At 46.5% G+C, this 27,969-nt stretch overlaps 2 protein-coding genes and 1 non-coding gene across 3 annotated transcripts; 2 read left to right on the top strand and 1 right to left on the bottom strand.

Moving 5' to 3' along the window:
- The first annotated feature begins 265 nt into the window (after positions 1-265).
- LOC109286237 (complement receptor type 2) lies at positions 266-13,803 on the top strand. The gene is made up of 13 exons (XM_059717700.1): positions 266-453; positions 1,859-1,955; positions 3,149-3,234; positions 3,497-3,697; positions 4,387-4,566; positions 5,393-5,578; positions 6,229-6,414; positions 7,065-7,250; positions 7,901-8,086; positions 10,172-10,201; positions 11,031-11,103; positions 12,152-12,230; positions 13,081-13,803. Exons 1-12 carry the CDS (start codon positions 378-380, stop codon positions 12,225-12,227), a joined length of 1,563 nt encoding a protein of 520 aa, XP_059573683.1. The 5' UTR covers positions 266-377; the 3' UTR covers positions 12,228-12,230; positions 13,081-13,803.
- A 336-nt stretch (positions 13,804-14,139) lies between these two features.
- On the bottom strand, positions 14,140-14,221 carry TRNAS-UGA (transfer RNA serine (anticodon UGA)). Its single transcript has one exon. It is a non-coding gene; the product is annotated as a tRNA-Ser (tRNA).
- Positions 14,222-16,294: 2,073 nt separating this feature from the next.
- LOC102564779 (mucin-2) lies at positions 16,295-26,881 on the top strand. The gene is made up of 7 exons (XM_059717572.1): positions 16,295-16,511; positions 16,771-16,938; positions 19,147-19,533; positions 19,970-19,996; positions 20,809-20,875; positions 23,478-23,603; positions 25,830-26,881. Exons 1-6 carry the CDS (start codon positions 16,295-16,297, stop codon positions 23,560-23,562), a joined length of 951 nt encoding a protein of 316 aa, XP_059573555.1. The 3' UTR covers positions 23,563-23,603; positions 25,830-26,881.
- Positions 26,882-27,969: the final 1,088 nt, after the last annotated feature.

A 27,969-nucleotide genomic window follows, 5' to 3' on the forward strand; every position in this document is an offset into this window, starting at 1 on the left:
CCAACTTCCTCTGGGACTACATCTGCTTCTATTCCTGGCCTCTTTAAAAAGAATTGATGCTCTGACTAAGAGCAAGTGAGACTCAGGAACCAGATGGGGACTGATATGCCCTGACCACAGTGCTGGTTGTGAAGGCAGAGACTTTCCAGAGAACCCTTGTGCCCTCGCAGTAGTGAACCTGAGTCAGAGCTCAGGGCTGGGTACGGGCTTTCCCTTCAGACTTTGGTGCCTGCTAGGCCCAGCCGCAGCAGACTCTGAGCGCAGTGGAAGGGAGGAGCTGCGGCTGCAAGTGAAGGGCCTCGGGGTCCACCCAGTCGCAGCCTTGTCACAGCCCATGCCCTGTGCAGTGAGAAGCATCCCCAGCTGGTGCTGCCGTGATGCTGCTGTGCTGTCTCTGGGTACCGAGGGTCCTGGTGCTGCTGGCTCTCATCGTCATATCCAGGAGCGCCAAGGGTAGGTGCGCCCCATGCTCTGCTCTAGCCATGCACCCCACTGGCCCTCTGGAGACTCCTCCGCTCTGACCTCTTGCAGGGAGCCTGCAGCTTGGGAGGAATAACCCAAAGTGGGTCCCAGGGCAGAGCTTGCCCTGCTGACCCCAAGGCTGTCCTTTGGTGCACACAGGCTTCTCTGCCCCTGGGGCACTGGTCTTCTGCCCCCGCTCCCGCTTCCGCTCCCACCCCAGTAGCAGGTGGATCCTAGTTGGTGAAGTGGAAGGAACAGGGTGTCCTTCAGGGCTTGTCTACCGGCACAGCTCCCTGGGTCCCGGGGTTCCCTGGAGCCTGCAACTTGCTGCTTTTTCTTGAGTTCAGAGGGTGCAGTAAGGAGACTCCTTCTCCACTAGGCTGTCAGTGGAGGTGTCCCATTCAGCGAAGGTGGGTGATTCTGCACTTGTTGGGGAAGGAGGCAGAGGGAAATTGCCTAACCAAAACGATGTCCACTGCCTCTCCCTCGCTCTTGGTCGTGCTGGTTTTCTGTCACTAGCCACGTCCCTTAGTGGTGTCTTCAGGAGTCGTATACCAGCTGTGCTCTAGGACCGCGCTTTGCAGTTTTCTCTGTTTAGATGCAGAGCCAGAGGAGTGGAAAAGGGCTACACATTAGTATTCAGTGTAACCGAGTACATTAAGTGCTAAAACATTGAGGTCACAGGATTGGCAGTGTTCTGGTATCATAGCCCTTAATCTGTCCAGCTCCTGTCATTTTCAAGGTAGTTATTAGTGATCTCCAGGGCTGCTATTAGAAGTTTTGAGAATAAGACTTGATAGCAGATCAAAAACTGACCAGTTTTTGTCAAGGTTTCTAAATCAGTCCTTTGGCAGATGTTTCCTCTTCACTATGTTGTAGCAGCGAGCATACAGCACAAGAGCATTCAGTTCAGTTACAAGTAGGCAGTGGGGTGGAGAGATGATATGCTCTTAACTAGTTTATGCCTTCCAGTCTGCCGGTAAGGGATGTTAGTTATTGTCAGTTAGGGTTTTCTTCCCACCCCTGAGTCTGACAGTGTCCCCCCTCAACAGGAATGGCCACTAGGAACAGCAGGGGCCGGTTTTCAGTGCTTTTCATCCCTGCAATGCCTGTACATCATGCCTGCTGCCATCCTAGCCAGTCATAGGATCACAGAAAACAAGGGTTGGAGGGGACCTCAGGAGGCCAAATAGTCCAACCCTCTGCTCGAAGCAGTCACGTGGCCTCACTTGTAAAATGAGTCAAAGATAACTAACTATCTGTTCAGAATAGGCTGTCAAATTCTGTGCTCTTCAAAATCACCATTGTGCAGGTGGCTTTAACTGTGAGCAAGCCTTTTGGGTAACTGCAGCACACTGAAAGGAAGAAGCCTAATTCTGTCCTTGTTCTGACCCAGAAAAATCATGTAGTATTCCAGAAGAACCATCAAATGGAAGAATTATTATGACAGATGCCTTCCTTGGATCAGCAGTGACCTACAGTTGTAACGAAGGGTGAGTGTCAGGCTCCCTGAGCATGTGGTTGGGAGTTATCCAGCCCAAGGTGTGCTGGGACGGGGCCTTTTCTTTCTTGTCTAGGCTCCATCATTTATTTTGAAATGTTTCTTTTCAGCCTGGCCAGCTGAGCACAAGGGCTATTTGCATGGAAGAGAGGCCCCGCGAAGATTTAGCATCACTGTGACAGGAAGGACTGTATGCCTCTAATTTCTTACTTCCCAAACTGATCATGGGGTGGCAAAAGGGAATCATGTCACAGCAGCAGACATGAAAAGCAAGGGGTCAGTGGAATAGTGCTGGCCTGATATCCAAGGATCCTGGTTTTCTCCGATAAAAAATAATCCCCAATTTTTGGATTAAAAAAGTAACCCCAAATCCACATTTTTCTGTGATTAAAATGAAACACCAGTGTGTGTGTGTGTGTGGTGTTTCGTTTTAATTGCAGAAAAATGTGATTTGAGGTTACTTTTTTAATCCAAAAATTGGGGATTATTTTTTATCAGAGAAAACCAGGATCCCTGCTGATCTCACACCAAGAAATGTCATGTATGACTGGAAAATGAATAAACTTGGAGTACAGAAAGACTCTTTTCACAGATACTGCCTAGGGCAGCAGCCATCTAATGAACTCTTGTGAGATCTGCAGTTTCACAGCATGATGTCTGTGTCTATGGATTTCTTTGGCCAGGAGCTCATGTGTGATTTACAGTAAAGATTATTGGGCAACTGATAAATCAGAAGTCTTCTGACTTGTGCCTGTTGAATATCACAGTATCCTACTGTAAAAGACTGCTGGGCCCTCTCCTGCAAGAAAAACATATCCATTGAAGTATGTCAGAAGATGAGATCCTACTACAGCAGGCAAAATAAAAAAAATCCCAAGGGAAATTGAATTGTCAGTTGTGCTTGAGTGTTGAGGGAAAATGCAGCTGATATTGGGAGGAGGACTGGAGTTGTGGGTGCAGCATGGAGACGTAAGTCCTTAGATCCAAGAATACCAGTGCATTGGGCCTTCAAAGGATTCTGTGCCAAGGACTGGCTGTTGGAGAAGTCTGAGCCGGTGAGAAATCTTGGCCTTTTGAATTGTAGCTTAAAAATAGGAGTATTGGTGGCCGCTTCCTGGGGCTGAAAAGTTAGGAGTTAAGCTGTATGAGCTGAAACCAGCTAATAACCCTCCTGTCAAACTCTAGGTACAGATTGATTGGAAAGGATCAAAGGCGATGTGAGATTTCTGACAAGACTGTTAGATGGAGTGGTGATGTACCCATTTGTCAAAGTAAGTAGGTCACCACTACAACTGATGGGGAATAGTTCAACAATAAAAATGTTCATCTGAAATACCAGCTCATTAAAATGAAAGCTTTTGTAAAGGCGTTTTTCCTGGGTCCAATTTCTGGGGTGTACATGTATGTGTGTGTGACGGGTGTACTTTTGGGAAGTGCCAGTTTTGTGGCTTGCAAAACATTGGTGCACAACAGGCAACTGAAGCAGCTGCTTTGCTAGTGTTGATTTTAAAACAATCCTCTCTGTCTCTCCAGATATTCCTTGTCTTCCACCTCCAGATATCCCTCGTGGGAGGCACAGCGGCACATTCACAAGTGACTTTGTTTATGGGTCAGTTGTGACTTACACGTGTGACAAGGGATACACACTCATTGGAGAGGACTTTATTTACTGCACCACGAAGGATGAGAAAAATGGGGAGTGGAGTGGGCCTGCCCCGGAGTGTCAAAAGACAGGTGATACGTCAGTTTGCAATCTTCCTCCTCTGCTCGTTTAAGCCAAGAAAGGTTAGGTTCAGGAAAAATGCACAAATTTGAGATTTCTGCCAAAGTTGAGCTCTCAGGGGCCTTCATATTAGCGAGAGCTTTGAAGAATTTTTCATGGTTCATGTGATGCAGGGACTGAGTCATGCTCGAGAAGGTTTGCTGGGGAAATGGTGCATTTGAGGCACTGACAGAGGAGCTGTAATTGCAGAGCAGGTGAAGTTAGAAATATTCCTTTCCCCATTAGAATGGGCATTTGCACTCTTTCCGTTTAAAAAAATATCAGACATGGTCACAAAAGACAAAAATGGTGTCTCAAAAGACAAAATATGTGAGTACCACAGAACTAGCTACAGCTTGCTAGCCGTGTCTAAATGTGACTGGTGCTTGAGATGGCATAATGCTGTGGTTTGCTTCTTGGTACCCAATGTAAGCTTATGTGGAAGAATTATTTGTTTTCAGGTGCAACTTCCTTCCTCTGAGCCGAACATAGGTAAGAGGAAAAGAAAACAGAGAACATGGGTAGGAAACCCTTTACTGGTTACAGACCTTTCAGTGTGGTTCTATGCCCACCTGGCTTTCACTGAGACGATGCGCTTTGATGTTTGCGCCCGCTCAATGCTGGTTGATGCTTGTCAACAAAGCTCTTCCTCTGTCCACAGGGAAGCAGTGCTTGTATCCTCCAGCCATCGCCAATGGGAAGCACAGCGGCCAGGGCCGCGTTTTCACCATTGGAACATCTGTCACTTACTCCTGCGACCCTGGCTACACTCTGATGGGAAGGGCACAGATTAATTGTACAGCATCCAAATTTTGGACCGACCCCATCCCCCACTGTAAAGGTATGTTAGCTCTATTCGTTATTGCTTTTTGACTCTTTCATTGTGGCAGACGCACAGTAGGATTTTCCCCAGAGAACTTTGGGACTAGCCACTGATTCAGCAGCTTTCCCAGCTGAAGACTAAACAGCCACGATACGTTGGCCAAATTCCTGGTGGCTAGAGGATCTCTACCACCTTCATTGGAATTACAGTTGTATCCCCCAATCTCAATGCTGAATGGCTTCCAGAATGTACCTGGATATTTCTAACCCTGTTGCATGATAATTAATCATAGCGCTAGTTTATATTAATAGTTGAATGGAATCAGTAAAATGAAGTACTTGATAAAGGAACAAATTCCTGAGACAGTGCCCCAGAACTTAACCTGCCCTGCTGTCCCATCTGCATGCCCCAATAAAAAGGTCTCGCAGCACTTTCAGCAGATATCCAGGCTCAGGCTCTGATGGACTGAGTACAACCTCAGCCTCTCATGTGTGTTTTTTACCACACAAAGTTGGTGCCCTGATGGCATTTGCAGGAGGCTGCTCTTGGCTGACCTGAGTGATAGCAATGGACCATGAAGGAGGCAGCATTCCCTTAGATGTGGCTATGCCCACCTGTGATGCATCTTTTGGCTAAAAGACTACATAAATTTAACTAAAAGGATCAGGTTAAATGGGTGCAGCTGTATATGTAAGAGGGGTCTGGAAGTGAAAATGGTTGTGCTTATCCTGTAGCAGCAGCTTGAAGTTCCAGTAGTTTGCCCTCTGACCTAGGTAGTACAGTCTCATGAGAAATAGGTGCAAGGGGAAGACAAGAGATAGAAAAATCTTAATTGTGCTTTCAGTTTCATCAGCTGGTTGTAGAGCCCCAGAAGTTTGGCATGGAAATATAAGTGACTTGAAACCTGCCTACAGCCCCGGAGAGACTCTTCTGGTTGAGTGTGATCCTGGATACACCCTGAAGAGCACGCAGGAGGCTCAGTGCCAAGATGATGGCACGTGGGCTCCTGCAGTCCCCGTCTGTGAACCAGGTAGGTGTGACTAAGGCTGTGTTGGCCAGCTGCCTTGGATCCAGCTCTGAACACAGAGTGGCAGGGCTGTGCTGGGAGGCAAAAATAAACCCCTGGCCTGGGAATCCAGTGTGTTGGGGCCCTCCCCCACTCAGAAACAGAACCAAAGGATTATTCATTAAGGAAGGAATCCTGACCAGCCTTGCCCACATAATTGCACCTGCTCCCAAGGTAGGAGAACTCAAGGAGACCACAGCTGAGACATTAAATCATCGAAGATGCTTGGAATTCCTTTTGACAGATATGGTAGAAATTGTTCACTCGGATTGGTGACAAAGTTGGTGCCCTGATGGCATTTGCAGGAGGCTGCTCTTTGCTGACCTGAGTGATAGCAATGGACCATGAAGGAGGCAGCATTCCCTTAGATGTGGCTATGCCCACCTGTGATGCATCTTTTGGCTAAAAGACTACATAAATTTAACTAAAAGGATCAGGTTAAATGGGTGCAGCTGTATATGTAAGAGGGGTCTGGAAGTGAAAATGGTTGTGCTTATCCTGTAGCAGCAGCCTGAAGTTCCAGTAGTTTGCCCTCTGACCTAGGTACTACAGTCTCATGAGAAATAGGTGCAAGGGGAAGACAAGAGATAGAAAAATCTTAATTGTGCTTTCAGTTTCATCAGCTGGTTGTAGAGCCCCAGAAGTTTGGCATGGAAATATAAGTGACTTGAAACCTGCCTACAGCCCCGGAGAGACTCTTCTGGTTGAGTGTGATCCTGGATACACCCTGAAGAGCACGCAGGAGGCTCAGTGCCAAGATGATGGCACGTGGGCTCCTGCAGTCCCCGTCTGTGAACCAGGTAGGTGTGACTAAGGCTGTGTTGGCCAGCTGCCTTGGATCCAGCTCTGAACACAGAGTGGCAGGGCTGTGCTGGGAGGCAAAAATAAACCCCTGGCCTGGGAATCCAGTGTGTTGGGGCCCTCCCCCACTCAGAAACAGAACCAAAGGATTATTCATTAAGGAAGGAATCCTGACCAGCCTTGCCCACATAATTGCACCTGCTCCCAAGGTAGGAGAACTCAAGGAGACCACAGCTGAGACATTAAATCATCCAAGATGCCTGGAATTCCTTTTGACAGATATGGTAGAAATTGTTCACTCGGATTGGTGACAAAGTTGGTGCCCTGATGGCATTTGCAGGAGGCTGCTCTTGGCTGACCTGAGTGATAGCAATGGACCATGAAGGAGGCAGCATTCCCTTAGATGTGGCTATGCCCACCTGTGATGCATCTTTTGGCTAAAAGACTACATAAATTTAACTAAAAGGATCAGGTTAAATGGGTGCAGCTGTATATGTAAGAGGGGTCTGGAAGTGAAAATGGTTGTGCTTATCCTGTAGCAGCAGCCTGAAGTTCCAGTAGTTTGCCCTCTGACCTAGGTAGTACAGTCTCATGAGAAATAGGTGCAAGGGGAAGACAAGAGATAGAAAAATCTTAATTGTGCTTTCAGTTTCATCAGCTGGTTGTAGAGCCCCAGAAGTTTGGCATGGAAATATAAGTGACTTGAAACCTGCCTACAGCCCCGGAGAGACTCTTCTGGTTGAGTGTGATCCTGGATACACCCTGAAGAGCACGCAGGAGGCTCAGTGCCAAGATGATGGCACGTGGGCTCCTGCAGTCCCCGTCTGTGAACCAGGTAGGTGTGACTAAGGCTGTGTTGGCCAGCTGCCTTGGATCCAGCTCTGAACACAGAGTGGCAGGGCTGTGCTGGGAGGCAAAAATAAACCCCTGGCCTGGGAATCCAGTGTGTTGGGGCCCTCCCCCACTCAGAAACAGAACCAAAGGATTATTCATTAAGGAAGGAATCCTGACCAGCCTTGCCCACATAATTGCACCTGCTCCCAAGGTAGGAGAACTCAAGGAGACCACAGCTGAGACATTAAATCATCCAAGATGCCTGGAATTCCTTTTGACAGATATGGTAGAAATTGTTCACTCGGATTGGTGACAAAGTTGGTGCCCTGATGGCATTTGCAGGAGGCTGCTCTTGGCTGACCTGAGTGATAGCAATGGACCATGAAGGAGGCAGCATTCCCTTAGATGTGGCTATGCCCACCTGTGATGCATCTTTTGGCTAAAAGACTACATAAATTTAACTAAAAGGATCAGGTTAAATGGGTGCAGCTGTATGTGTAAGAGGGGTCTGGAAGTGAAAATGGTTGTGCTTATCCTGTAGCAGCAGCCTGAAGTTCCAGTAGTTTGCCCTCTGACCTAGGTAGTACAGTCTCATGAGAAATAGGTGCAAGGGGAAGACAAGAGATAGAAAAATCTTAATTGTGCTTTCAGTTTCATCAGCTGGTTGTAGAGCCCCAGAAGTTTGGCATGGAAATATAAGTGACTTGAAACCTGCCTACAGCCCCGGAGAGACTCTTCTGGTTGAGTGTGATCCTGGATACACCCTGAAGAGCACGCAGGAGGCTCAGTGCCAAGATGATGGCACGTGGGCTCCTGCAGTCCCCGTCTGTGAACCAGGTAGGTGTGACTAAGGCTGTGTTGGCCAGCTGCCTTGGATCCAGCTCTGAACACAGAGTGGCAGGGCTGTGCTGGGAGGCAAAAATAAACCCCTGGCCTGGGAATCCAGTGTGTTGGGGCCCTCCCCCACTCAGAAACAGAACCAAAGGATTATTCATTAAGGAAGGAATCCTGACCAGCTTTGCCCACATAATTGCACCTGCTCCCAAGGTAGGAGAACTCAAGGAGACCACAGCTGAGACATTAAATCATCCAAGATGCCTGGAATTCCTTTTGACAGATATGGTAGAAATTGTTCACTCGGATTGGTGGCAGCAAGGGACGTGTCTACATGTGATGTAATCCTCACACAAGTAATATTTGGAGAAGGTGCGTGGGGCAGAAGATGGAATAGGTGAAAGGCAGGGCTGGTTGGCACCTTGTAGACCAACTGGTTCACAACTGTGTAAGCTTCCATAGGCAACCGCCTACTTTGCCACACTTCACAGTAGGTGGATGACTATATCCCTTGCGTGTGTGTGCACCTCTGCCTTTTTCTTGGCCATGACTTAATTATAATTATGCTAGCTCCTTTTCCTCTTGGAGGTCAGCCTGTAACAACATTTTTTTTTTCATTTGACATGCATTCTTCCTTCTCTCTAGCACTCCAGTGTCACCCTCCTTCACATATCACCAAGGGGAAACAGAGTGGCCAGTCCTTGAGAGTTTTCACCCCAGGAATGCCTGTAAATTATAGCTGTGAGCCTGGCTTTGACCATGTTGGAGTGGCAGCTATTAATTTTACAGCATCTGGAACTTGGAGTCGACCTCTCCCTCATTGTACAGACGCATTCATGTTCTACTTGCTTCTTTTTTCATTCCAAAGATATCAGTGATTGACACCACTTAGGTGTCTTAGGAGGCCTCCTGCATACAGCAACATGGTGCATGAGGGTAGTACTGCCAGGTGGGGCAACCCTCTCACCCAGACATGGCCAAAAAAACGGAAGAGCAGCAGGTTGGGATTTGCACCTCAGATGCTTGTGTTATTCTTCCACCTAATGGTAAAGCAGAAGTGCAGGGAGTTTGAAATGAATTTTGCCTCTTGAGAATATGCAACTGCATCCCTGTCTGTCTGGAGCCTGGTGAAAACAGAGCTCACAAAACAGGCTATTGAGTTTCCCTTATTGCAGCTGGTTGAGGACACTGGCACTGAGAAGGCTTATGTGTTGTTCACGTGCAAAGAGGCACTGGATTAATTAGAGGAGTGTTTTATAGGAGTTTAGTTACGTTGGTGCCCAGGGTGGGCCCGCCTTACCTGATGCTATTCTGACTCCCAGCCTCTCAGGTTGCACTTGTACTGCAAGAATCATTTCTGAACTTCACCAAGTTCTGCACCCAGGTGACTAGCTCTGTTTAAATTCTGATGCAAGATAAACCAGTGCAGTTTCCATGTGTTGACAAACCTCAGGTCTGGGAGCACAGGAAGTGAGCTACAGTGTAATCCGTTGTCTTCATGCAGCTTGCTTTGGACTGTGTGAATGGGGCCACCAACCACTGTCGTGTTGTAGCTTCAGGTTTCCTGTGTGGAGAGCTTCGTACCAGAAACTCTTCATGACACCCAAGTCACTTTGTGAGGCTCACTGCAGTTAGGGTGGACAGTTCAAAACTACCTGAGGAAGTTAGATGCCTGAATGTACCCCACCAGGCAGTCTCCCAAGCAATAGGATAGACTTGTACCTCAGTTGTGTGCATGAGACCTGCTCCCAAGCCCTTGCCACCGTCTGAGCAGCTGTTGCAGCAGGTGTGCGGCACAAGCTGCTTCCTGGCCCAGCCACGCAGAACAGCGCTGCGCTTTCTCCTTTGCATGTCAGTGGTTGTTTTCCCTTTCAAAGTTGCAAGGGCCTTTCTGCACATTGGGAGAATATGGGGTGAATTTCTGCAAAGCCCATGTTCTAGACCTCTCCAATTAAAGACCCCATGTGACCAGGATACAGACACTGTTTAAATGCTGTTGAGGGGAGTGGCAGGGCTGGAATTCCTGTTGTATGGCAAAGCAGCTCAGTTGTTCTCTTTCTATCTATGTGTTTGTTTTTTCCTCTCCAGGTTCCCATACCATTGTCCTACAAGTCTTTGGTGAGTAGCTTATCAAAAACATCTGAGGCTGTACCCATAGCTGGTGTGAAGTGATGTTGCTCTATCACTTTGGTGGAGCTAATCCATGTTAGTGTAGCTGAGGATCTGGTCCACTGTTCCTGCACATTCAGGGTCTCTGCTCTCAAACCCTTGCGTATCTGTACCAAGAGGATATTCCTTCTGTAATCAGCTGGCCTTAGTTCAAAGGTTCCCTCCCTCCCAGGTGGAGTCCAGTGGGACCACACTTCCATTGCCTAGTTCACAAAAACAGCCAAACACATGGCAAAGTCATTTTGGCCCTGATTTTGGTCACCGCTGCATTCTGCAGCTTTGCTGTGTGGTATTCTCTCAAGCAGCTGGCTTGTCAGTTCAGGTCTTCTAGTTTTGATATGTCAGAACACAGTTGCTCCCCTCAGTTTCTATGGCTTGAAATGCTCTGGTCTCTGAATGGTGGGTTGTGCTTGCTGATCCCTTTGGGAAGAATGGAAAACTCCAGTTCTTTGTGCCAGTATGAGCACATGTTCCATGAAGTATCATCAGAAAATTACTTCACTATTACGGAGCCTTTTGGATTCAGGACCCAGGAGGTTGGCTTTTGGCTAAAGATCCAAGCCTGGTAGGGGAACACCCTGGAACGTTAACAACACAACTGTATGCAACAGCCCAGCACGCTGTTCTGCCGGTGGAGGAAGGTTGTATCTCCTCTGTTCGCTTTCATACTTCGCTTAGGGATATCATGGCAATTCACACACTGCAGGGCCAATACCCACATTTCCATGCGTCTTCAACCCATTTGGCTGACTAATACTGTGTACTTCTGTTTGTTCAGGAACCTTAGGGGCAGCGTTGCTGTTTGTCCTTCTGGCCGTGATCGGGAGAATTATTTGCCGGAAGAAAGATGGGTGAGGCACTCTGTAAACGTCCATTTGTTTCCTTGTGTGCGTACACTATGGCCTAGCTGCATAGATGTAATTCTGGTAAATTGTTTCAATAAATCATAATCTAAAAATGCAAGAAGCCCTGGCAGAAAATAGAAGAGGTCATCAGTAGTGTAATCTGGTGACTCACTGGCTGCTGAGAGTTCACTGCCATACTCATTTCATGCTGTATTCAAAAGAAAAAGCCTCCCACCACTGGACTCCTTAAATTAAATTTAAGGGCCAGGTTTTGGTGGTGTTTCCCCTTGGTTTGAGAGAAGGCCTTTAGGGAAGGAGCCTGTTTATCTTTTCTGTCGTATGCTATTTAAAAACATTGGAGAAATGTGTGTTTCTGGGGTTTTTTTATTTTTATTTTTTCGTTTCAACTATCTGAAATATTAATGATATGGCCTCCCCAAGATTTGCTCTGTGGCATTTATGGGACTGTAAGAGAGGTCGTTTACATTACATGAATGCATGTTTTGTCTCCAAAATGAATAAATAAGTAAATAGGTAAATATGATCATTTTCTGGTTGCTTAACCCCCAAATAATCTGGTCTACCTGTGTGTGAGTGTTGTCACTTTTTATGAAGTCAAATATCACTATATTTTAAAACCAACTGATAGTAGAAGCTGAAAAGTCAAAATATTTAGACTTTGAAAAGTCTAAAAGTCAGAATTGAATTTCAGTTAAAACAATTGAATATGAATTCTTGAATAGTTTTTGTTAAGAGAAATATTCATGTTGGGTATATACTTTTTGCCTGGAAAGTTTTGCTTAGCTTTAAAAAGAGAGAAAATGGAATAATCAAGAACAGAAAGCTTTCTTCCTCCTTCCATGCAGTCCTGAAAAAATTAACTAACTCATCTCTATGTGTGCTGATGTTGTTCCTGAGACCACTGATGTCTTCATGTAGGCTTCCCAACTTGTAACAGGCACAAAAATTCTAGTTGTGAGGTGATATAATTTTATTTCCAGTCATTCTTTTAAATCTGTCATTTCTTTGAAAACTAAATTGATTTATGTTTCAGCAAATGCCATGCAAATGCAAATACACCACCCAATGCTGCTGACACAACCAAACAGGAATCTTCATTTGTTCTGTAGGAGGTATGGAGTTATTTCCAGATCACTTGCTGTAGCATCATTATATCAAAATTGTGGTGAAAGGTGCCAAGTTTGACTTGTTCTAATGTAAGCTCAGTTAGGTGAGGGGAATATGCCTGCTTTCCCTTGAATCCTCTGGGAGAAACTTTCTTTCCCCTCTGGGTGTTTAAACTGAAGTATCATATGTTTTTACTGTGAATACTATAAGGATTTTCATTTCTTGGCTGGCTGTGATCCTCTTCTACGCTGCCTGAGTCCTTGAAGAAGAGCTACTGTCAAGGGGCACGGGTCCCTGGCTCTCTGCTATCTGGGCTCTAGCATTAAGACCGAGATGACAGCATGTTGCGGAAGTAGCTGAGGGACTCGGGCAGGGCAGAATCAAATCTCTCTTGGGAATTTCATTGCACTTAGCCACTTAAGAGGTGGAGTTCTGCCCCTTTCTGTTGCTCTTGGCTTGGTTGGAGCTGCAAGCAGGGCACGCGTTGAGTTCCACAAGCTTCCTGTGAATGCTGGATGATGGAGCAGGCTCTGAAGGCTGACATGCCCATAAGCATCTTTCCAGAATGGTGATCATGGGTTGTATACTATCTTCCTTCAACTGCTGGCTTGTTTGTTTGCATGATGACTTTGGTTGTAAAGCTGTGGGAAAGCCTGTGGCTGTTGTGGTCCATAATGTAAACCAGCCTTCGCTGTCGCTTGTTCTGCTCAGGATACCGATACAGAAAAGAAATGGCATTGAACCCTATCGGCCTTTATACGCTGCCTTTTTTGTGTTGCGTCCCCCATTGAAAATGATCCCTGATCCACCGCAGACACATTCATTGAGAATTTTGCTTTCTTTTTTTGCCAATAGTTGCTGGGAATTGCATGGAAGCATTTCTGTCCTATTCTCAGAGGAATTTATGCACTTATCCGGACCTGCTACAAGAGAAGGTGGAAAGCTTTGCAGTTCTACTATGGAATGGGACTTCTGCCGTTTCCTTGGATAAACTGCTGCAGGAGTGTTGCCAAGTTCAGCCGTTGCACAGCACCAGTGTAGCTCTTCAACTGAACTCCCTTGTGCGTGCCTGCTGCTTGTCCACAAACACTTGTTGCCTGCAGATTTCTGAGACTGGTGAGGCACACTGGGGCATCAAGGAGTTACCAGATTTCTCCAAACTGTTGCTGATCTAAAATGCTTTGAAATCTGCTGATGATAGTGCTCTTCCAGACAAAAATGTATTCAGAATAATTATTCTCAAAGCAGTGTAATTTAAGGGACACTATTCTGGAATAATGACTATCTCTGTGTGTATAGTAATTAGTCAAAAGACTTCTGTTGTAAAATGGGGGGTGTCAACCGGGGATACACGTACCCCTGGGGGTACTTGGCAAGGCCCCAGAGCGTACATGGCAATGGCGTGGAGAAGTGGGGGTACTTGGGAAGCGCTGAGGCTTCCTCGCGCCCGAGTACACACCGCCAGGGGGGCCCCCTCACTGCCTGCTTGTTGACTGGCTGTGGAGGGACCCCCCTGCTCACTGCCTGACCCCCAGAAGGGGATACAGTCGGGGGTGGGGGGGAGGGGGGAACCAACCAATCCTTAAAAAAGGTTGAAAACCCCTGTTACAAGTTGTTGTTGTAAAATGTATGTGTGTGTGATATGTAGTTGTGTGTGTCCACTTCCGGGTCTGCTGCCGAGTGTGCTGGGGAGCCCCCAGTGCTTCTGTGGGACACTCCATCCACCCCAGCACTGCAGCAATCATGAGTCCCTGCTATCTCGAGGTATGTAGAGAAAACATTTAAAGCTGTGTCTATGTCCAGATCTTTCCAAGGGTTCTGATTTAATTTGGAGAGCCCTCTGATTTGAATCGAACCGGATCTCCGCCGAATCGAATCAAGAACTAAAGGTTCGCACAGCCCTACTGGCAGTCCTGTAGTTGACAGGATTTGAACCTGTGCAGGGAAACCCCAGTAGATTTCAAGTCTACCGCCTTTACCACTCAGCCACAATTACTTGTGTTTGCAGGGAATCTATCTGCACTCCATGTACTGCTGAATACAGAGCTAATAAAGCATGATTGATCATTTTGGTTGGGGGGAGTGAAGTTAAATGAGCCTTTCAGAGATGGAAAAAGGACTGCATTTGCTCTGAATTTGTCTGAGAATGGTTAGTCCCTGTTTTCACCAAAGAGAGATCAAGGCAGATTCTCTTTCCCTTTTATGACTGATCCTGTAGGGATTGATGAATTTTAAGGAAGGCAAAACCTGTCATCCCTTTCAGCTCCCTTCTGGTGTTTGTTTCTGTTAGTAATTTTGTCTGTGGCTTTCTCTGGTCAGCAAAGCAGTTTGCATTAGCATTAGACAGCTGCTGCCTTCTCTGTCGTGCAGTGTTGTTCTCCTCCTTACAGTAGAGACTGTCCAGTTAAAGGTTACTTGATAGGATCTTAACATGGCGCTTGAGCCATTTGAAAGATTTTGGCATCTTGATCTTGTTCTTTAAAGCACTTAGATTTGTATGAATTATTCATTTCTGAAGAAAGCAGCACCCAATCCTAGGTTGAGGCTATCTGAATATCCTTACACACTTTCTGTCTTAAGTTTGCCAAATGTGATCTATATTTATATGAATGCAAAATTATTTCTTTTGCTGCTTGTGCATCTGCATTGGGCCTTTTATCTGATTCCCATTGTTTCTCTACTGGGTAACCTGAGCATAATCTCAGGCTTCCCTGGAGACTGCAAAGAACCAGATAGGATTCCTTGCTTGAAATATCCTCTTTCAGATTTTAGTTTATGGTTTCCTGTTGAAAAACAATCAAGCAGTGTGTTCGCCAATGGATGCTGGTAACTGCAACACAAACTCAATAGTGAATAGCCCATCTCTGGACTACCAGCATTATCAGGGTAGTTGGAACATTGGATTATATTATAATACCTCTAATTTCTAGATTTCTACCACTTGCACCTGCTGTGTCTGAGTATGCAGACTGCCATGATGCTGGGAATAGATTTACAACCTACAATAGGTATGTAGGTGTGCTTATGTGGAAATGCTGAGGAGCTGGGCAGGGATATACTCATTTTGTGTTTAAAAAATGTAAAAGAAAGATCAATCACAGTTATTCTGCTGATATAGATCAAAGGATTATCGGATGTGGCTCTCTTAGATTAGAAGTTGGTCCTTGATGTATACAGGTGAGTCTGAGGTCTCCAAGACCACTGCCGGTGGTACCAGTGCTGCCGCAGCGCTGCCCATGCAGCAGGAGCCCATGCCCCGTGCAGCACGCACGCACGCAGGTGTGCATCCTGCATTGCAGCACAACACGGTCAATGCTAGGGAAGGAGCAACCGTGGGAGGGACTAGTGCCCCTTCCTTTCAAGGCTGCCCATAGCAGGGCAGGACCGCTGCTTTGTTTGCGCATTGTTTCTGGCACAGCTGCACAGGACAATTAGATGCTCACAAAAGCAGTTTGTAGGCCACTAGTGAGGTAGGGGTAAATGATCTAGGATGCATTGTTATGTCATTTGAAAGTAAACTTCACACGAGGGCAGACTGACTGTGCAGTGTGCCGTGCATGTGCGCGCGCACACACACACACACACACACACACAGAGCACTCTACACTTAGCAACAAGTGCAGTGCCCTAGATGAGCTGTGCTGTGCTGTTCCCACGTGCCGGGGAAAGAGATCGCCCTAGCACCCAGGACAGCGCCCAGTCCCCCATTGCCCTGTGCTTGCTTAGCGCAGTATAAACCAGGCACGTGCTGCACTGCATTGACAGAGGGGCTTAGGCTGCACCGCAGTGAGCACCAGCAGCCTTCTCCGCTGTGCCCTGCTCCTGGCACCAGTCCCTGGGCAACGCCAGCGCCGGCAGAGAGACAGAAGCGAGCTGCGGGCTGCGACCGGACACACGAGAACGCCCCCAGAGCGCTTCTACCTGCGGCCGGACGTTGCCCACGCGGCGTCGGCCAATGGGAGGGGACGCCGACCCCCTCCCCGCCGCGCGCTTCTCGGCCCGCTGGCGGCGCCGCCCAATGAGGAGCGGGTGGAGGGCGGGCCCCGCCCTCTTCGCTTCTCACCGCCCAATGAGGAGCGGGCCAGGCGCAAGCCCCACCCCCTGTCCGCTCGAGGCCGCGGCTCAGCCCGCGCCGCGCCTGGAGAGCGCGGGCCGCCGACATGTCGCGCGCCGGCCGTTGCAGCCCGTGGCCCGCCTGTGCGGGAACGCCGCCGCCATGCCCCGCGCCGCCCGTTGGGCTCCGCGGCTCGCCGCGCTGCTGCCCGCCCTGCTGCTGCCGCCGCTGGGTGAGTGCGGCGCCTCACGGGTCTCGGCCCTTCCGGCCCCGCCCCCGGGTTGATCTCCGCCGTAACGCGTTTCGTACAGACTCCTCGGCCGCGCCCGAGCAACGCTAATCGGAGCCCTTGCGAATACGTTGGAGGAGGAGCGCATTTTACATGCGTCTCGTTGAACACGGGGTGGGGGGAGAAAACCCCGTTCCCTGCGGCTCTAGGGGAGCTTTCCACATCCGTGTCAGAGCTTTGTCTTTGATCCCTTTTCTTTCAGTGTCCGCGTGTCCGCGCATCGTCATTAAAAACGGGAAAGCAACACGTGCCAGCGGTCACTACAGCAAGTACTACGCTACGTGCGACGAGGGGTACCGGCTGAACGGGCCTAATGTTCTGATCTGCGATCAATACGACAAGTGGTCGACAATACCCACCTGCGACTTGAGTAAGTTGGAGCCACTTCATTTCTTGTCTGATCTGTTTTTTTTTTTTTTAATTTTTAATGAGCTTACGTGGGTTTTTTTAAGCCGTGCGTGCGCTGAAGACGGGGACGTAGCGAAGGTACGTGGGTGCCTAGCAGGCGCGGCTGGTGAACCGTGAGACAGGCAGAGCCTCGCGCCGGGAGCAGCCCCGCGCGCTGGGGCGAGGAATCCCTGTGCTGTCCTCGGCTTGTGAGAGGGAAGCGGGATGGGAGCTCGAGCCTGCGCCTGCCCCGGGTACAGTCCCGGGGGGCACGGGTCTCTCTGTGCCCCCTGGGAGCGCGCATCGCAGCGAGGAACTCCCCCAGATGAGCTACCTGCAGCTCCAAGGCAGGGGAGCTCCAATTCGCCCACCCCACCCTTCAGCACCAGCTGGGGAGTCCCAAGAATGAGCTCCCTGTGCTGCCCTTCCCCCCTCCTATTCTGAAAACAGCCAGCGTGGCAGGGAGCCTGGCTCTTGCTATGGGAACCCGGCTGCAGACTCCCAGCCTAGCTGGATTCTCCTCTTCCCCTGGAGCCAACTTCTGTTTGGTCCGGAGTAACGCTGTACCCCAGAACGCTTTGCAGATATCCTTCTGAGGTGCGCTTCCGCCTGCACCCGGCGTGTCATTAGAACAGGGGCGGGCAAAATCCGGACCACGGGCACCCTCCAACTAATTGTACCCTGCCTAGCCCGCACGTCTCACTCCCACCTTTGTGGACGGAAGAGCCCGACCCGGGCAGAACACAGCTGCTGGGCTGGGCTGCTGCTGCTGCCATTGCTGCAGCAGTCGGGGTACCTCCTCAGTTTCCTGGGCATCCCACTCAGTTTGGGCAGCTGGCAGGGGAGTGGGGGGAGCGCAGGGCTGCAGCTGGCAGCAGCATGGAGCCTGCACCCAGGGGGTTAGTGGGAGCGCACACCTTGGGTAGATAGCGTGTGCGTGGAAGGGTGTGCGCCCTCCTGCAGACCCACGCCCACGGTGTACAGCCCCTGTGGATGGTGGCAGCAAGCGCTTGGGAGGTTCATGGCCTGAACGGGCGCTGCCACCTGGCAGTGCGCGGCTCCAGCCAGCAATGCGCATGGTGGCAAGGAGCTTCTTGGGTGCTGCTTTCTCTGCTGACTGATTAATGTGAAGCTGGAGATCAGGTTATTGTTGGAGGGGTCTCCCTGGTCAAGAGGTGGGTCTTAGAGAATTGGGTCCACATCTGTGTTTTTTCCAGTATCGATCAGTAGTATTAATTTTCCTTTTCTTCTGCAAGTCCTTGGCTGTTTCCATTAGTAGTGGGTATAATTCAGTGTCCTATCACCTCTCCAAAAACACTCCTGAGCAGCATGGATATGCTCTGCAGGTTACAGCTGTTTGAGCTTTGGCATGGGTGATGGGATGAAGCTCAGATACAGTGGGTGCTCCTGCCTCTGCAAAGTAGCTCGTAGCTGTGGTTTTGCTGCTTCTGGGTGTCCAGGAAAGAAGTGAGTTGTCTTTATTCTTTAAATTTCAGTCCCAGTCCATCTAAAAGGCTTAGAGCAGCTCCCCTGTAGGTGGCATGTATTTGTTCACCAGTAACGGGAATTCTTTCAACTCCATTTACCTTTATTCTCATTCCTAGGGTGGATGTGCCTTAGGCACTTGAGCCTGGAGGCTTCTTGCCATGTTATTACCCTACTGCATGAAGCGGGGTGGGAACAGCATACTGAGTAGTGTGTATAAGGACAAGACATCTGAAATGGTGGAAGTAACTTCTCAGTCTGTGTGTGTGTTTCAGCTGGGGGTAGCTGCAAAGTGATGCCTTGATCATCTGCCTGCCAAGCTCAGGGTCATAGGTGGACAGAGATTGTAGGAGCACTTGATCAAGTGCTGAGTCAGTCCTGGATACTTGTGTGATGCTGTAACACTTGGTGAAGGGGTGTGTGGACCTCCAGATATCTCCTTTGAAGATTTTGGCACGGAGACATGCCCATGGCATGCCAAGTTGTCATTTTCTGGGGTTCATAGATGGTTAGGGGCTGGAAGGGACCTTGGAGATCATTGGGCCCAGCCCCCCTGCTCCAGGCAGGAAGACAAATGGGGTCAAGTGAGGTGGGGTTGTTTCATACAAGCTTGTGAGACTATAAATTCATGTAAGATTGGCCAGTTTCATGTTACTCGTGTTTTAGACAAAAAAGTAATTTTTTGTTTGGCTTTTTCTTTTTTCAGTTACAACTCCGGCTCCGCCAACCACGACTCCGTTGACCACCACTCCGCTGACCACGACTCCGTTGACCACCACTCCGCTGACCACGACTCCCTTGACCACCACTCCGTTGACCACGACTCCCTTGACCACCACTCCGCTGACCACGACTCCCTTGACCACCACTCCGTTGACCACAACCTCAGTTACTGAACCTTTACCTACTCCAGATAATCAGACAGAACTGTACATTCCTAATGGAAGAATAATCGCTGGGCCAAAACCTCCTTACCTTATTGGAGATAACGTTACAATTCAGTGTTATCCGGGCTTCACGATGTATGGGGAACCTAGGATTCAGTATATCGGTGGAAATCAATGGGAGCCTGGAATTCCATCTTGTCGGTTAAGTAAGTAAAAACAAGCAATTGTCAACACACAGAAAATTGCAAGTGACTCCCTTTGTTTGGTATTGTAATACTATCTGCGGGTCAGATTTTCCCTTGGGTGAGGGCGGGAGGAAGACGTATTCCTGGTTTTGAGAAATCATCCGTGCAAGTTGCGCAAGGCATTTTGAGATCTGAAAGACAGCTTTTTCAATATTTGTAAAAAGAAAGAAGTAATTTAAGCTTACTGATTCCTTTGTTACCATAAAAGCCAGGTGGAAATGGGCTCGCTACGAGAGATGCGTATGTGAAGGCGTTTTATGTGTCTTAAAAGACATTTAACTTAAATCCATAAGAAGCATTTATAAGTTAATGAAGTCAAGGTAAATCGATATTCCCTGTAATTAATTGGTATGCCTGCAGTTTTTATGATAATTAACTCACTTCATTTTTTTTGTAGATGTATTTGCCATCATCATCATTAGTGGTGAGTATTTTTTTTAACTGTACAGGAGATGCAGTGAAACTTGTTTTATTTCATATCTGTTTATGCAGGATCATAGTTTGTTTTTTGCTTAATCTTGCATGCCTGTAAGAGTGACGTAGGAATTTTGCCTTTGAAATACCTGTGCGCTCTGCAAAGTGTGTGTATATTCCTGAAAAAGAAAAGAGAACTGGCTAGCTGTGCTTAGCAGTGTGTCAGTGTCAATATGGTGTCTGCGTTTTGCAGGGGAAAGAAGGGGAATAAAGAGGTGAAAGAAGCTTAAACTGTAAGGCAGTTTTTCACTTTTCCACGGTAAAAAGTGGAAAGTGCTGAGTTCTACAAAGAATGAGAATTATGCATTACTTTTTGTCAAGAGATGGAAGTTGTGTTCTTGTGGAATGAGAACTGTGCAACAACCGCGATACCTTGTCAGTGAAGATGCCTTTCCCATCTTCGAATATGGTTGATTCTTATATTTTTCCCTTTTTCCCACTGAGTTTCCACTTCTTCGTATTTTGGGGTTCTGAAATAAAAGATCACTCATGGACTTTCATTTCTTCCCACCTCAGTTTCTCTAACTTTCTCAGACCACAGGGTGGATGATTTGAGTATTGTGGAGCAAGAAAGAAAGTTTTGTTTAAAGCAGGTTTTAGAAATCATTCAGTTGTGAGTTAGAGCTGCACAAATCTGTGATTAAATGCCTACAGGCCTTTTCAGGAAAATCTCAAAGGTCCCTCCCAAACGATAGAGCCTGGGAATGGTCTGGCCTGTAAGTTAGACCCTTGACATCAGACTGTGTCTTGTTTTTCTTCAAGGAACTCTCATCGGTGCGGTGTCACTGGCATCCTTTAAGGCCTATAAGAAGTATTTTCCGCACGAAGTGTGAGTAAACCTTGATCATGTCCTTCTCGTGTCTCTGCTCTGGTGTGAACACGTGCTCCCAAGTTTTTCCAGCCTCTGGTTTTAAACAATTAGAGATTGATGAATTTTAACGAAGGCAAAAACCTGTCATCCCTTTCAGCTCCCTTCTGGTGTTTTTCTCTGTTAATAATTTTGTCTGTAGCTTTCTCTAGTCAGCAAGGCAGTTTGTGTTAAGGCTGGACAGCTGCTTTTTTTCTGTCTTGCAGTGTTGTTCTCCTCCTTGCAGAAGAGACTGTCCAGTTAAAGATTACTTGATAGGATCTTAACGTGGCTCTTGAGCTGTTCAAAAGATTTTGGCATGTTGTTCTTTATAGCACTTAGATTTGTATGAATTATTCTTTCTGAAGAAAGCAGCACCCAATCCTAGGTTGAATCTATTTGAATATCCTTGCACGCTTTCTGTCTTAAGTTTGTCAAAGGTAATATATATTTATATGAAAACAAAATTATTTCATTTGCTGCTAGTGCAGTTGAACCTTTTATTGCCATCCCCACATCTTCTCTGTTGGGGAACCTGGTAGTTAACTTAGACTTTCTTGGAGTTCCTTGGAGATTGCACTTACAGTGCATTAACGAATGTGTAGACGCACCCAGATTGTACTAATTATTATTTCTGAAAAAGGCAGCACCTGTTCTAAGGTCGTGTCTATTAGGATGTTCTTTCACACTTGCTGTCTTACGCTTGCCAAAGGTAGTATATGAAAGTTAAATTATTTCTTTTTCTTCTGGAGCATCTGCGTTGGACCTTTTGTACCATTCCCACTGTTTCTCTATTGGGGAACCTGAATGTAATCTCAGGCTTCCCTGGAGACTGCAAAGAACCAGATAAGATTCCTTGTTGGGAATATCCTCCTTCAGATTTTAGCTAATGGTTTCCTGATTAAAAAAAACAAAACAAAACCACTTAATCAAGCAGCATGTTTGCCAATAGATGCTGGTAACTGCAACAAAAACTTAATTGTGAATATTCCATCTATGGACTACCAGAATTATCAGGGTAGTTAGAACACAGGATTATTTTATAATCCCTCGAATTTCTAAATTTCTCCCACTTACACCTACTGTGTTTGTGTATGCAAACTGCCACGATGCTGGGGTTAGACTTAAAATTTACAATATGTATTTAGATATGTTTATGCAGAAGTGCTAACAAGCTGGGCAGGGACATACTCGTTGCATGTTTTCTTATATTAGAAGTTGGTCCTTGATGTACACAGGTCAGTCTGAGGTCTCAGAGCCTCTCAAGAGTTGCCTGTGGATTTGGGCTTGCATGGATGATGGTAGCTGTGATTAGAAATGTTTTAATCGCATGGCCACTGTTGTGTTTTTAAATTATGGCAGGCTAGGTAGACAGTTCAGCCAGGGACTGACTTTTTGGTATAGAAGGTGGTCATTTCAACTCAGATGGCTGAAGGTTGTTGTTTAATGTAAATGTTGATTGTCCTTTTGATATGGATGTGCGTAGTGTCTTAGCACTCATATTTTCTGGTTATGCAATATGATTTCATGTGATTTAAAATGTGCCGTGGGAAAAATTATCCAAGGCTTTGAGTTAGTCTCAAAGTGAATGTCTAAAGTCTAATTTGTCTTGTTTGTACTCTTCCCTGCTGAGGCCCTGACCCTGCAGAGACTTCCACAGTGAGGCTGTGCAGAGACTGTGCAGGGTTGAGGTCTTGTTGAAATGGTTTAATTTTGGGAATTGTAGCTTGATCGTGTCTCTAGATAATTTAGTGAGGAGTGCGTTGAAAATGCCTGTCATCACTGGATAGATCATCATTCTGCTTAGAGTGCCTTTTACCATATGATTGTTGAATGCATATGCAAAAGGTACAGACTTATTACAGTACATGTTTTTTGTCTGATGTAAAGTACAGTAATAAATTCTTGTTTATAATGAGACGTGCATTGTATTAGGCACAAGTGTTTTGCCTATTATTTGTCCCTTCATCAATAGATATTCTGTACTTTTTCAAAGAAGTAGGTTCTAAAATTGTGTGGTATTCTTGGCATAACTGACAGGTTCAAAATTTGGAAGCCTGAGTAGGCAGAAATAGGCCAATTGGTATTTGGGTGCTGCAGTGGAGTTAATCTGCCCTTAAAGGCACTGAGCAGTGTTGTATTGACTTCAGTGAGAGCTGAGTGTTTGGCTGTCCTTTTGAAAATTGCATCGCTTGTATTTAGGGCTTCGTCATTTTAATATTTGGCAAATGATTTTGAAAGAAGAAAGTGAACAAGAGAATAATGACATTGATATTGCATTAGTTGATCGTGGTTACTCTAACCAGCTAGTTAGGATGCCTGAACATTGGCCTGTTTGTAAGCTCCTGGGAACCCTCAAAGAGTCTTTTGTTAAACTTGTATGAGAAGTAACCCTGATGTTATTAGATCATAAGAAGGTTTTTTATTGTTATTGTCACTTTTTAATTACAAATTACATTTAGGTCAGCTCCCTTTTTGCTAAGAGCTGCGCCAGAAAGGATTGGTCTGTATATTGCAGCTTTCCATAAGAGAGCATTGAAGTGTAGTTTGGGTTTGATCATGGCACTGAAGTCTTTATTTCTAGGGTACCAGCCACAGATGACGGAGCAGAAGCCAGTAAAAATTGGCCGCTTAAAATGTTCTCTGGCCTAAGACGTTCTGTGCTGTGATGCTGCTACAGAAGACTACATGGAATCGCGTGTCAAAACATGTAAGTTGCAGGTTTCAATTTGATAAGAACTGGGCATTGTTGTAAGTATATAATGAAAGCCTGGGCTAATACTGCTCTGCTTCATTTTGCAGCCGAAAAAGTCTTCCACAGCTGCGTCCAAATGAGTGAGAGGCAGGGGAATTGGCCTTTTACGGGGATGGGGGGAGCGTGAGAGGAAAATCTCTCCTTCATGGAAGAAGTGAATCAGAGTAGCTGGTCAGTGAGAGGACGCACACCTTAGTGACATGCAAGTGCGTTGGGTAGGGTGGAATTCTGCAAGTTCTGGAGTATGGTTTGGCAGCTGTTCTGTGTTTTATATCATCTTAGTTTGGTTTGGTGATTCTTTTTCTGTGAGTTAATTTGTCTTTCATTTTAAGCCACCTTAAGCCCTTTTTCAGGGGTGGCACACATATCTCATCAATAAAATCTTGGCTGTAAACTTCAAGTTCTAAAGCAAGCTTGGTTAATGCTGTTAGTTATGACCTCTGGGGAAAATGTGGCAAGGTGGATGCATCTAGCATGTGCTAAAACAGCATGGACTGATACAGGAGGTTTATCGTTTGCTTGTTAATTTGCTTGAAGGATGAATCTATATTCAAATCACTTGATCTGCCCTGAAGTGCTAACATTGAAGTACTAAATCAAAATGGTGAAGATCACAATATTTTGGTTATCCCATTTCGGCCCTACAGGTACTGTTGGCCTATAGTTTCTGTAAACTTGAGCTGGGTTGAAAGTAGTATGTGTGAAGGGGGTGTAAGAGTAGGTTGAACTAAGTCCTGTGTTTTCAGAAAAATTTCCTCAGGGACTGCAAAAAAAACCCAAAACCAAGTAAGTTACCCTGGATGTTTTGGGACATTTTAGTGCAGGTAAGTGATGCTACAGATAAATGATTCCAGAGTTATAGCAGCAGAAGCACCCCCTTGCATACACCCATTTAGTCAGCGGTGGTTGTTTTATGTCAAACCTGCAGGTCACAGGACCACATCATTTGCCAAAGCATCACTAGCTGCTGCTATTCTACTGGTAGTTATGACACACAAAATGAAGCTTTATTTCTAGTTCTGGTGGAACATAATTGTCCTGGCTTTGCTCTTAAGATGGCCCATTTCAGTTGCCTGGCCTTTTGCTTTGGGGAGAAAATAATCACCCTGTTAACACAACAGAATGAACAAACCATACCCAGAACACTCCAATGTAGTTTCATTCCTGAAATTGCCATTCAGCTGGAAAATGTAATGAATGTACATCTACTTTCATTCTCTTCATATAGGCCTCAATTAAGACGGTAAAATAAATGACACTTGCCCAGCAGTAGGTTTTCAGTGTGTATATGCCGTGTTTGTTACAGCAGTTAAAACTACTAATCTATTTTTTTCTGATAGCACAACTGTATTCTAGTACAAACTTTCTACTACAATTCCCAAGGATTTTTATACCAAAAAAGGTGATGTAGAAATGTGCCATGAAAGAATTGCTTTATAGTTTGAAAGGGCATCTTCTGTTATGCTCAATGCAGTCTCTGCTCTTTCCCATCTTTTTTGCAGCATGTTGCTATGTGAGGATCTTATTGTGCTTCACCTGTAACCTGTTCAGGTATATACTACTTTAGTTCACAAAAGATGTGCAAAGTGGACTGACCTTTTAAAGGAGCATGATAGAGGTCTCCAACTCTCAAGAATCCAGTGTATTCTAGGAAACTTTTAGCATTTCACGGTGGTTTGGAAGTGGTAAAGAAATGTTACATTATTCACCATAGTCAATCTACTGTGAATAATGCATCATCTCCACCTAGTGGCAAGAGTTAGCAGGAAGTAATATTTGGTTTTGTAATGAATCTGGATCAGGGGTGTCACTATCTGCATCCATCGCAAGGGGCTTTTGGGCAGGGCCTGGTACTAAATTCTGGCACCGAGACCCCCATGGAGGACGCGTGTCTGTGGCAGAGGGGTGAACGACAGCTGCGTTGACCCTGCTGTTCCATAATGCTACTGGTCCAGCTGCCAGAAGTGAGTTTGGATCCAGGCTATGAAGAACCTTGTGGTCCTGATCTGGCTGGGGCAGGGGGAAGAAGAGGCAAGGGAGTTTGACACCCCTGATCTAAATGTTTTGGTGCAATTCTTCTGCATTGTATGTCTTGAGAGAACATGCTTGTCAAAGAAATTAAATGATATTCAGGAGTGTAAGTGTGAGATAACAAAGTAGGTGTTTGTGCTTGTCTTGCAGTGCTTTCAGAACAGGAAGAGGCAAACTGCACCTGGCGAGCGAGAGGAAGAAGCCTGTTTGCAGCAGTTAGATCATCAACAGAAAAGGACATGTCTTTGAGGCAGAGGCCAATACCACCTAGTACAATTTTTTTTAAAAATAATAGCTCAAAGCAGGTTACACTGTTTGCAAGCTTACAAGATTGAACAGCCACTTGTTTGCTTGCTAACAGTCAGGAAGGGAGGCACTTCTGCATATGTATGTGTTCTCTCTTTCTCTCTCTCAGGTCCCTGCACCTCCCTGAAATTCAAGAGTTTGAGCTACCCCTTTTAGATGATGCATTTTGAATACCTTAAGCATCTCTCCAAGGGGAATAGTACTACTGAATGTGCTTATTACACAGCATATTGAAAAGGTACTTACAACTAACTTAAGTTCAGAGAACACGTAGGTGCTCATTTGTAAACACCTGCATCTCTATGTGGCAAGGTGCCTGTAATACGTTTTCTGATACCATTCTGAAGCCACTGCGATGAACACACAGGAGTTGTTGGGGGTGGAAAAGTGAAGTTTCCAATTATTATTGCTTTTTCCCCCTACATCATAACCAGTTTCTAATGGTGCTAGAAAAACTCTGAGACTCTGAACACCAAGAGAAATCAGTCAGCCTTTGTACCCATCAGAGGTTCCTCCTGTAGCGAACAGCCATGTATTCGTGAGGAAGACCATGCTGTACCGGTAGATGCTGCTTCTGGACAATGCTTGTACGTGACAGAATTTGAAGAGGCATGGTGGGTTTGAAGGAACAAGCCTAATTTAAAATTCATTTTCAGTGATTTAGAAAGATTGGCCTTAATTTAATAGGGTCCGTTTGAAATGGGCAATATTTAAAATCCCATGATTAAATGTGATGTACATGAAGATATTTTTGAAAGAAGCAAGATAGCTTTTATATAAGAATACTGCTGACAAAAATAGTGTCATAATGTTCTACCCAAAAATGTATGTAGCTGTGGGTTGTGGAGGAGAAGTCGGCATAATACAAGTTAATTAAATATGTATGTTTTCAGGAATTTGTCAGACTGATCCATAAAAAACTTCAATGTGAATTAAATTCTATTGGGAGCAGCTGTGTGAGTGCATGGGCAAAGTAAAAACAAGCAGCTGATTCCTTCCTCTCCCTTCCACCTCCCCTTTTTATGGTAGATATGTAGCAGCTAAAGCAATCACCTTGTTTGTCAGACTTGAAAGGAGAAGAATGTTCCACTGCTGTATCACCCTCTTGCCCTACCTTGTCATTTACTGTTAATGATGCCTTAACTTAAGTTTGGCATCTTACTTACTAGCCAGTACCTACCTGAAAGAGGCTCTCCTGGAACAGGGTAGCCACGTTTCTTACTCCATGACATGATGCCAGAGCCACAAACTCTAGGGCACATGTTCTTAATAGCATGCTCCTTGGTTTCTTGGGTTATTTTTGTTCTTTTTTCATCTAGACCCGACAGCTGTAGTTAGCACAATGGCAATCTTTGTCTGCCCTGCTTCGGGTACATGCAGCAGCAGGAGCTGCCCTGGGGACAACCCCGCTCCCCCCATGAGTGACAGCTCCATCCCATGCCTCACTTCACCCCATCTGGGCAGCACCTGCCCCAGCTCCACTTCCTCCTTCTGTGGGGGCTGTGACCTGCACCCCCTAAGCCCCTTTCCTCCCCCCTCCCCTTCCACTGCAACAAACCTATCAGCTGCAAGCAGCTCTTCAAGCTGCTGGGCTGTGCTCCTTGCCACCTACGTGTTGCGCTGAGGCTGCACTTGCACATGGGCCATTTATCTGCCACATCAGGCCGATTTCCAATGCACTCTATTTTTTTTATATTGCTGCGGATCTGATATCGGACCGAAGTATCAGTGCACCTCTAGTTGTTTTCCCTTTCAAAGTTGCAAGGGCCTTTGTGCATTGGGAGCCCATGGGGATGGATTTCTGCAATGTCCATGTTGTAGACCACGGTTTCTCAACCCGTGGTACACATACCTCGGGGTACGTGCGACACAGGCAGGAGATACACGGGTGCTGTGTTTTGGTCTGCCTGCTCGGGCCAGAAGTTCCAGCTGACTGCCCTGCGGCGGTGGGCGGGGGCTGTCACTGTGCTGGGGGACAGGGAGG

Source organism: Alligator mississippiensis, chromosome 14, assembly GCF_030867095.1.
Source record: "Alligator mississippiensis isolate rAllMis1 chromosome 14, rAllMis1, whole genome shotgun sequence".
In the NCBI taxonomy this organism is placed as follows: domain Eukaryota; kingdom Metazoa; phylum Chordata; order Crocodylia; family Alligatoridae; genus Alligator; species Alligator mississippiensis.